At 47.7% G+C, this 11,374-nt stretch overlaps 1 protein-coding gene across 1 annotated transcript; it reads left to right on the forward strand.

Moving 5' to 3' along the window:
* The first annotated feature begins 259 nt into the window (after positions 1–259).
* On the forward strand, positions 260–1,910 carry LOC144109488 (uncharacterized). The gene has a single exon (XM_077642310.1). The coding sequence runs from the start codon at positions 276–278 to the stop codon at positions 1,761–1,763; it is 1,488 nt and encodes a 495-aa protein (XP_077498436.1). The 5' UTR covers positions 260–275; the 3' UTR covers positions 1,764–1,910.
* Positions 1,911–11,374: the final 9,464 nt, after the last annotated feature.

The following is an 11,374-nucleotide window of genomic DNA, read 5'->3' on the forward strand; positions in this document are numbered from 1 at the left end:
GGTGGCCGCAGCTGGGAAAGGACACGATTAATTGCAGATACATAGAAGGGGCCTTTTCCCTACAGTGCATGCAGTCAGGCTGATGATGAGTTTTTAGCCTCGCGTTTCTGTGATTCCTCTAGTGGTCTCTACTCAATAAAGCTGCATAACTTCGTGAACAATCTAATTTATTACGGCGTTTTCGCTTCTGCGCGAAAGTGTGCAATCTCTACTTTGCGGCTGTGCAGCTTTGCGGCTGTGCCACTGTACGGACCGCTAATCCGCTTACCTTCGTCATGCAGGTCTTTGCTCAAATCATCGCCTTCGCTTTCCTGCCGGTCTTGACGGCCAGACCACCTGGCATCGTACCAGGCATCTGGACGCCGCACCAAGAAGGCGAAATTTGTGCTCGTCACCCGGTCGCCACCGACACTTGGGAGCCCCTGGCAACGCCACCTCTCGAAAACTGGACCAAACAAGCGGCGTCGGCAGCCCCATCGTCACCGACAGCACCGTTTGCGTCAGCTATAAAACAGCGACACCCACTTTCGGCACACTGTGGGCTTTGCGGCTGTGCCACTGTACGGACCGCTAATCCGCTTACCTTCGTCATGCAGGTCTTTGCTCAAATCATCGCCTTCGCTTTCCTGCCGGTCTTGACGGCCAGACCACCTGGCATCGTACCAGGCATCTGGACGCCACACCAAGAAGGCGAAATTTGTGCTCGTCACCCGGTCGCCACCGACACTTGGGAGCCCCTGGCAACGCCACCTCTCGAAAACTGGACCAAACAAGCGGCGTCGGCAGCCCCATCGTCACCGACAGCACCGTTTGCGTCAGCTATAAAACAGCGACACCCACTTTCGGCACACTGTGGGCTTTGCGGCTGTGCCACTGTACGGACCGCTAATCCGCTTACCTTCGTCATGCAGGTCGGTGTTCCATATACTCTTTTTGCTAAGAAATCTAGTAATTATTGTCTGGTGCAGCTGCCGAGCCCACAGTGCTGCTTCTGCCTTGCTGTTGAATGTGTCAGTGTGATTCGTGCTTTACTATTACTATCGGGCGATGTTGAAACAAATCCGGGACCACCTAATACTGATGCTGTTTTGTCCGAACTGCAAAAGTTGAGCGCTGGTCAGAGAAAACTTATTTCTGAAGTCCAAGGCCTGAAAAATCAACTAGTAACAACAGATAAAACAATATCTGCCCTAAGTGAACGAATTGCGAATCTTGAAACCCAATTTGAGGTAATTAGTACCCTGCGAACAGAAATCGAAACACTTCAAACCAGCACTGCTAGAACGACCCACCAGCTTTCCGAGATAGACACACGTCTGGATGATCTTGAGAACCGCTCAAGAAGAAACAATCTAGTATTCTATGGACTTCCCGACCCAAATGAGAAAGAATCATATGACCAATCAGAAAAAATAATAATCCAGCACTGCCTTGACAGCTTGAACCTCGTAATCGACCCTAAAGACATAGAGCGCGCACACCGCCTTGGCCGTCACAGCATTGACCGCCAAAGACCTATAATAGTGAAGCTGTCTGCTTTCAAAACCAAAGGGGTCATTCTTTCGAATGGCCCTAAGCTTAAAAATACAGATTTCAGTATCGGCGAAGATTTTTCTCGGTCCGTCCGAAATGCCCGAAAACACCTTGTGGCTTTCGCCAGAACCAAGTCAGGACCCTTTTCCCTTCGATACAAAACGCTGCACATGGGACCAAAACGTTATATGTTTGACCAAGACACACAGACCGTGAAAGAAATCGCATAGGAATCATGTCGTCGTCGGATCGCGCGCAAGCAACGACAGGCTACCCGTCGAGTTAATCTTTCTTTTTCCATAATCTACACCAATATACGCAGTTTCCTTCCAAAGCGCGAAGCCCTGTCTAATCTCCTGTCATCTTCAGGCAGCAACATATTAATCTTAACGGAAACGTGGCTGACAAGCGACGTGACAGATAATGAAATTCTGGGTGAATTGCCAAATTTCAATGTTTACCGCAATGATCGTCAAGGCACACGCGGAGGAGGTGTTCTTATTGCCATTAACAGCCAAATATCTTGTTCTCATGTTAACATTAGTTCAGATCTAGAAATATTGTGGTTAAAATGTTGCGCTCCACCGGAAACAGTTCTACTTGGCGTCTGCTACAGGGCCCCCAACAGCAACCCAGGATTCGCGCTTAACCTGAACGATGCACTAGTCCAAATTACTAAAAAACACCCTGGTGCACAAATTGTTCTCTTAGGCGATTTTAACTACCCTGGCATCGATTGGCAAAACGTAGGACCACTAACCGCCGGTAACCCTGAAGCAAGAGAATTCGTAGATGTATGCTTAAACTTTAACCTGACGCAAATGGTGCTCGAACCGACCCGCGTCGCTCATGGATCTTCAAATATTCTGGACTTAATACTGACCAACAACCCTGAAAGCTTATCATCGATTACTTACCTGCGTGAAATCAGTGATCATAAGGTTATTCATGCCATATTCAAGTTCTCCCCCACATCCCGCCAAACGTTCAAGAAAACCATCCGTATGTACGACAAAGGCAATTACGAAGAAATCAACAACGAGCTAGAAGCATTCCTGCCTTATTTTCAATCCACATTTCATCACCGGTCTGTCAATGATAACTGGTCGATTTTCAAAAAGAAGATCGAAGAACTGACAAACAAATTTATTCCCTCTATCAGCTTTCGAGCAAACCGCCAAAAACCGTGGTTTTCACACAACCTTAAGAGATTAGAAAGAAGAAAAAAACGACTTTATAGTGCAGCGAAACGGAGCCCAGACGCAGATGCATGGGATAGGTACTATCAGGCCGAGGACACGTATTACAATGCAATTCGCTGCGCCAAACAAGCATTTTTCCAAACTGATCTACCAAAAATCCTAACGAATAACCCCAGGAGGTTTTGGGAAATAATAAATCCGCAAGCAACTCGCATCATCGCTCTAACGAATGCCGCAGGCGAGGATGCCAGTGATACTGAATGTGCCGAAATATTTAATCGCGCGTTTGTATCTGTTTTCACAAACGAAACTGCCTCACCATTGCCCACTCCGCCTACTCTAACACTGCCAGCAATGTCTCCCATCGAAATCACAGCGCAGGGTATCGAAAACCTTATCGACAGAATTAAACTTTCGTCAGCCGCTGGAGTGGACGAAATGAACTCAAAAGTACTGAAAAACACAAAACACATTTCTGCCATTTATCTCTCATTACTGTTTCTGCAATCGCTGTCGACAGGAACTTTACCGGACGACTGGAAGGTGGGGAGGGTCATCCCGGCCCACAAATCAGGTCAAAAGGATTCTCCGCTAAATTATCGTCCCATCTCCTTAACCAGCGTGCCTTGCAAAATCATGGAACATGTCATCTATTCCCATATCATAAACTTTCTAGATTCAAACAGCTTCCTTGATCCGGCTCAACACGGGTTTCGTAGGGGGCTCTCCTGCGAAACCCAGCTGGCAATCTTCACTCACGACGTGCACGCTAACCTTGACCGCAACCTGCAGACCGATGCGTTATTTTTAGATTTTGCGAAGGCATTTGACAAGGTACCTCACCAGCGCCTAATACTAAAACTCGCCCTTTTAAATTTACACCCTAATATCCTGCAATGGATTAAAGAATTTCTAGCTAACCGATCTCAGTTCGTTTCTATTAACAACCACCGCTCAAGCGCTCTCCCTGTTAAATCTGGCGTCCCTCAGGGATCTGTGCTCGGCCCACTCTTGTTTCTAATATATATTAATGATCCAGCTTCACATGTGTCATGTAAAATTCGTATCTTCGCTGATGACTGCGTAATCTATCGCACTGTCACTAACATTTCTGATCAAATGGCCCTTCAAAACGACCTTAACAGCGTCCATAAATGGTGTGACCTCTGGCTAATGACGCTAAATGCTAACAAATGCAAACTCATTTCCTTTCATCGACAACACAACCCTCTTATTTTTTCCTATGCAGTTGCTAACTCGTTTATAGAAAGCGTCCAATCGTTTAGGTATCTTGGTGTCACCCTCTGCAGCGATCTTTCTTGGCGAACACACATTACCACAATCATATCATCTGCTAACAGATCTCTAGGATTCATGAAACGTCATCTTCGTCATGCGCCGGAACACGTGAAGCTGCTCGCTTATAAAACCCTCATCAGACCCAAACTTGAGTACGCCAGCCCCATCTGGAGCCCACACCACGCATACCTAACAAATGCACTCGAATCAGTTCAGAACCGCGCCATTCGTTTCATTCACTCTGCATATTCATATACCACCAGCGTTTCAGCTCTGAAGAAGAATTCCGCTCTTGAAAGCCTCGCAGACCGCCGCCGCATTGCCAGCCTCTATTTGCTCCACAAGTTTTTCCATAGTTCTCTAAATCAACCACCCTACATTACTCATCCGAACCGCATATCTCACCGCACTGCCCATCCGTTTCAGATCGCCCGCCCTGTGTCGCGTACTGCAACTTTTTCAGGTTCATTTTTTCTCCGAACTGTTGTGGACTGGAATGGCCTCCCCACCGATATCGCTGCCATCACACACCTGTCTGCATTTTCAGATACGCTAAGCAATTATTTCAAAGCAATGACTTGTACTTGTTGATCAACATATTAACCCACCCCTTATGTAATACCCCCTGAAGGGGGTCTTTAAGGTGAATAAAGTGAAGTGAAAGTGAAAGTGAATAAGCACCAAAAAGGTAAATTCCAAACTTGAAGGCGATATTGATGCAGCTAGGAGCGTCTTTAAGTTACCCAGCCCGGTATCATTTTGTTTTGAATCTTTACAGCATACAGAGTATTAAAGCTTACGTGATAATCGCCCTCGTCATCCTCGGACACCTGAGCCGTGAGTAGATAAGCTGCATTTTTCCTTGTGATCTACCACTGCACTCACAATTAAAAGCTCAAAATCTTGTTGAACATTTTGCATCTGATGGAGACTTATGAGCGCTTGTAATGTTCTCCCTGGTAAGTAAAAGAACGAAGACATACAGAAAGGTAATGGACTGCGGCTTAACGTTCACTTGCTTGGGACGTGTTCGTGTTTCCTTGCAAACACTGTTAATACAACCTTTGTTCCTAGTTTTGTATTTCTTACTCTGCTACAACGGCACACTGTGGACGTTGCTTAGTCTCTTAATTCCAGCCTATCTGTAAGAAAGTAATTTATTATCATTGCATTAAATGCGTCTTTAAAAGGTGCTGGCATTTTGCATATCAGCTTTCAACATGGAAAGAAAATTTCTAGATTTTTGTGGCTCGCCCATTCTGCTGACCGCTTGCATGAAATTGTTGGCGCGATTTTGAAACATTAGGTGCGAAAGCTTGGGATATCGTCTTTTTTCTACGATTACAGAAATACAAGCCGCAGCCCTGAACAATCTGAAGTAAAGTGGAAGCCAGCAACTTCAAGAAAAAACGTATCAGTCGTTAGCCGATAGTCATAAACCTCTCATCGCGGCAGCAGGCGCCTTGAGAAATGCCGTGCACCAACATCACGACGAGACTGATGAGCAGTTCATATTTTTGATACCTGGAATTGCTGGTTTATTAAAACTTGGAAAAATTATTGCTGCGGCTGTAGGAGGCACAAAAATGATAAAAACTCTTGCTGTTGGAGCTGCAGGAGGTGTCGCTGGTGCGATCGCTGTTAAGAACTGATAAGCATTTCTTATGTTTTGCTGTTAAGCTTGAATGAAATAACATACCCTGTCAATAAAAATAATCACGTTGCGTCTATAGTTTCATGCATTTACGGACATTATATTGGCACATTGCTGACACTCTGCCGGCCCCACCACGTGGTCGAACCTTATATCATAGCGCATGGCGAAGCGTCTTCGTCTTAAATGAGCGCTGGTATTTGGTGATCCTTTACCAAGTAAACGGCTGTGATATCCTGCTGTTTGCTATGTTTCCCGGTGACATTTGGTGGGGCTCTGCTGGGTACTATACCGTATACGTTATCCCGGCGATATCAGTGACTCTGCTCACAACGGCTGTGCGGGCCATGACGTCCACCACGGTTGGCGAGACAGCTTGGTACTCCAACAATCCCCCGCCGTTATTCCTTCTCGCACCGCGGTAGCCGCCATCCTCCTAATTCGACAGGTTCGATGATGTAGAAGACTAGCAAGTTTTGACCCCCTGGACGCCGTCAATCAATGGGACAACGAACCAACCTGATGAATGTGTATTTTGCGCTACACGACTCGACTAAGACGTGCTTTAAGAGCCAGAGATGTCCTTCAACGGTGAAGCTTTCCGTAGCGAGCTGCTTGCCAAGGAGGATGCTGAAATTACCCTTTGCTCCAGCTCACAGCAGTCCATCGAAAGTGTGGTCATGCTTATAGAAGACACAAATAGACTCTTCAATCAGGCTGACCCTGCCATGCTTGAGGCAAAAAAGGTACTGAACCTCATGCGTGGGGTGAATGAGCAGCTGTTTGCTGGCCTCAATTGCTAGCAAACCACAACACCCATTATAAATAGCAACATGCGCTGGCCTGCACAACCTGGGTTGGCTACTTACTGAGCCGTGTCCTTCATCACCATAGCATCCTGCTCCTCACAGCCACGATCAACCATCTGCTCAGCTGAAGCCTTCTCATGGCTTCATAGCCCGTGCAAGGCTGGTTGAAGTGCGCTTCGCATATAGGAATAGCATGAAAAGCTTCAAACTTCAAGCCTTCAAATAAATAACTGAAAAATCAAGGCAGTGTCACGAACGACAGAAAATTAACACGCACTTTGACTTCGGCGCATGTATTGTCATTTTTTTTCTGCCAACCGTGTTCATTCTACTGGATTGGCCTTTCCTAATTAGCCTACTGGCCCTAAACGCCAAGCTTCATCCTCATAAACAAACACTGTGCTGTCGAACTGCCGCAGTAGGAGCATTCCGACTACAAAATGCTGTAACATAGCATCCTTTGTGCATTTCCAGGCGTCCGGATATGCAGATAGTTTTTCTCTGAGCCCATTTTCATGCTTCAGCTAGTGACAGTCATTGAAATGGCACCACAGCCAGGAGTATTTCTACTTTGACGAGAGAGACCAAAACGTTGTTGAGTGATGACAAGCCATAAATTGTTTATACTACTTCCTCTCCGTTTAACAGTGCAATTTTCACATGCAGGAGGTCGAATTTTGCAATTTTCATCTTCATACTGAGCTTTAACAGTTGTTTTTGCTCATTGTCTTGGTCTAGCTGGACCCTCAACAACTTCCATTCTTAGAATGGGCTATTTCTTTGCCTTGTTTTCTTTAGTAAGTCCCACCAAGCGAGCCAGCTACTCTGCCTCACCAAAGGCAGTGCTATTACACTGCGTGCACTTGGGACCACTGCTGGGGTTTGTTGAAAGCACCACTTGCAGGCAACTCAATGTATGGATGGGTTGCAGGACCGCATGATATTTCATCAGCTGGCGTAGGGTCAAGCTCTGGCTTATTTTTTGCTCCATCTGTATCATCCTTATGGTGAATTCCAATCGCAGGCCCGGAGCGGTCTGCACGCTCTGTGACAGAGCGCTTGAATCCGGCGCAGAGCGCGCGACCTGAAATTGCGATTGGAGTACACTTGCTCTGGCCAGAGCATGCAGGCCAGAGCATGTAGGGCGCCGCTATCGCCGCTGAATAAGAACGTGACGCAAACTTCCGGTCGGATCCGCCGATTTCGGCGGAGCAGTCCCGACTGCTCCACGGAGCAATCTCGGCGTGACAACCGCTCTCTGTCTATGATTGGAAGACTCGATCCGTGCCTCAGATCTGCGTTTCGAATACAGTTGCTCCGAAAAGAACAGAAAATGTTGCTCCAGAAGTGCTCCAACTCTGCGATTGGAAGTCACCATTAGTGTGTAGCCGTTAGCCTTGCAAGCCAGCTTATCCAAAGACGTTAGACATGCTCATATCAAAAAACAAACATCAACTAAAGTGGAATGTAACGAATAGAAACAGGTATGGTAGAGGCACAACTGATGAACAAACATAAATAACGGAATGCTAAAGCTTTGCTGCACTCTTACAGCAAACTAAGAAAGGAGAAAAAACCCTATACATGTAACTGTGGAAACAAAAGAGGGCTCAAAACAAGACACGAAAACAGCAGTTTTCGGTGTGGAGTAAAACCGTACTAACTCATACCGCAATTACAAGCTTTAAACTGGTGCAATTACAATGCACTAAACTGCAAATAAAACAAAAATAAGCGAAATTATGGACATATGCATATACTCAGCAAAATAGGTATCAATAACATGTTCTCATAAGCAAATCCATACATCCGTACATTTTATTATTCTGCACGAAGTATCTGCTTGCATGGAACTCATTGGTTCTCATTGGTGGATCTTGAAAGGAGAGCGCCAAAGATACGTACCATTTACGGTAGGCAAACGCCGACATCTACCGCAAAATTTGTGACAGACGTCCTTTCGCCGGAAATCCATTGATGTGGCAGCAGTCAAGTATAACAGAATGGGTGGCCTTCGAGAGTTGGTTAAGGGCCACCTTTGAGTACCTACGTCGGCACGCTGCGGGGAATAAGTTGAGCAGTCCAAGTTGGCCTTTCGCTGGTTGATTGCACATGGGTCTGATATCGGTGCTGCTAGGACTATCTTATACCGCATTCCTACATCTAGCCCAAATCCGTCCCTTCTCGGGTACTTGAGGACAAACTGCACATCAAAATGGGCTCGATCTCGAAAACATTCTATTAGCCCAAATGGGCCTGCCCACACAAAAATTCTATCGATGCCGCATAGGCCGTGGTGGGGCTGGAAAAATGGCGCGTCCATATGCTACCCACATTGGTCCCTTGCAAAATACTTGAGAGACTGCGGAACATAAATGTGGGCTTTGTGCGGGACAGACATCGTTAAGCCTAATTGCGGCTTAATATACCAAACCACTAAAATCTCGCATCGGCCGTACCGGGGCTGGAAAGCGCGCGTGCCCACAAGGTTCCCACATCGGTCTCTTAGCTGGGTCTTTTGGGTAGATGCAATGCACATGCGGGCGCTAAAGGCTAACTAATGCTATAAACCGAAGTGGGCCAGCCTATGAATTAACACATGCGCTCCTACTTCGGCCATCGCGGGGATTCACCAACCGGCGTGGCTACACCTTATTACTCCTGCAGTTTTTCAAATCAGAAACTGTATCATACCCACTCATAACCTACTCTTATAGAAAATTTTGTAATTTAATTCTTGGCATCATTACTCGCTTACTTCAAATTACATACTGTGGGCTCTCGCACTCAACTAAATTCTGCAAAATAAAGAGAACGTGCGCAGAATGACTGTATTCACCACGATACTCTGGACTATACTGAGACACCCCAGATGTGATCATAGTTCAAAACACAAACATAGGCTTTCCGCGCAGCGCCCAACAATATGGTGCGCTACATGCACAAAGGCTCACGTGGGCTCATTGTGGGCAGCACACATAGCCAATTTCCCGCGTGCTTGAAAAGAAAATTTCGTTGAGCTGCTTAGGTCAGGCTGACATTGAAAAAATTCGTGCATGATATTGTCAGGAAGAAGCTGGCAGTGGCGCAGGACGGAGCGCTCGTGCTTGGCCGGCAGCCATTAAAACATTGCCTTGTCCATCGTCCATCACGTCTCATTCTTCGGCTGGCTGCCACCTAACATTTGATGGAGTTTCTGGATATCGATCTCCGTGCCCCTCGCACGGTACGGGACCAGTTCAAAACGACGAACTGCACCCTACGCTAGGACCCGACCTACCGGCCCGACCGACCCGACACGCCGCTTACATATCAAGACACCGTTCCCCTGCACGTGCCTTTCGGCGCGTCCTGGGAGTTCGGCCTTGGGCTCGTCGCTACCCGCGGCCCGGACGCTTCCTGGACCGGGACTCATTCTCTAACTCTCTCATCATAGCGGCCAGCACTTTACCACCTTGTCATACCTGTTGTGTCGTTGCTGAAGCCCGGTAATCACAATTTCCCACGTCCCTTCGGTGGTTTCTTGTACTATTTACGATCGGGACGATAGCTCGGCGGCCTCGGGTAACGTGACGAAGAAGACAGCTGGCAGTGGCGCGGAACAGAGCACTCGCATGAGGCCAGCTGATATTAAAGGGACAGTGAGGAGAACTCTATCAATTTTTTGCTTGTAAAATTTGATAGTTCGGCATTTCATGGTTTTGTTTCCGCTTATACGAGAGCGAAAGATGCATTTATTTCAAAGAAATTTGGATTCAAAGTTGGAAAGATTTTCCCGCCCTCCGATTCAAACTCGGCGAACTTTTATGACGTCCGGTGTCCTGTTATGACGTCCCAGGATGGAGTGATGCGAAACGTGATGTAAACGCAGACTCAGTGATTTCTGGATGCTTGTGCTGCGGTCTAGCAGCAGCCGAAATGAAAGCTACCTCCACCGCACGTTGAAAGCATCTATCGGGGGTCGCTACCATCGCTTCGTTTACGTTTGCACCGGCGTCTTGCCAGCATTACGATCGATCCCGTTCCCGAACCCGCCAACGTTTTTCGCACAAAAACTCCGGCCTGCATTTCAGCGACCTCAGCCCCACAGAGCGTGCGATGCTTTTGAGGGAGCACGGTTAGGTTAGGCGCCGGCTGGTCGTTTCCCCCTTCCGCAGTGAGCAGCCGTTGCTAATTAAATATCTTAATCCCAGTGCGGGGACTTGCGAGGGAAGAGGACAAGGTCAGCACATCGCGCCCAACGCAGGCTGGCCGAGGAATTGGAGCCAATGGATTGTGATTTCCTGAACGGCGCTGTTGCACGGTGCAGCAGGCGGCGTCGAGGAGGTTGCTATCGGTTGCAAAGGCCAGGTTATTTTTTTTTTTTGCTACAAAAAACGGCCGGGTGCTCAAGGGCACTCGCGTTTAAAGTTGGCGGATTGAAGGTAAAACCGACGCACGACGGTTCAGCGGGTTTCGTGCGTTTCCGGAGGTACGGGGTCCACTGGATCGTGTTCTCTCGCCAACTTGCATGTACCTTCAGATGTGTACTGTGAATAGATTAAATCAACCGAGAGCTCGAAGAAAACAGCTCCACCCAACTGGGAAGCAACTGAATGGAGCCGCGAACAAACGAGTTGGAGGAGAGCGGAGTCACGGTCTCTGCAGGTTCCAAATCTCTTTCAAAGCGAAAGCTTTACTGGCCGCGAACTTGTGATTTCACCGTGGCGGTGCTCCGAGGAGGCGCATGACGTCACAACGCGCGCCTCGCCGCGGAGCAGAGTCTAGGTGGTTCTGCGCGGAACCTAACCGGTCTGGCAGGGCCGGCGGCTGGCGCACTCAGCGCGAAATAGAGACGTGCTGCAAGTCTCCGCCAGTGAGGTCAAAGTGGGCCGAAC

Source organism: Amblyomma americanum, chromosome 11 (assembly GCF_052857255.1).
Source record: "Amblyomma americanum isolate KBUSLIRL-KWMA chromosome 11, ASM5285725v1, whole genome shotgun sequence".
NCBI classification, from domain to species: Eukaryota; Metazoa; Arthropoda; class Arachnida; order Ixodida; family Ixodidae; genus Amblyomma; species Amblyomma americanum.

Coding starts and splice junctions, on each gene's coding strand:
- LOC144109488 (XM_077642310.1), top strand. CDS start 276: ATGCAGGTCTTTGCTCAAATCATCGCCTTCGCTTTCCTGCCGGTCTTG.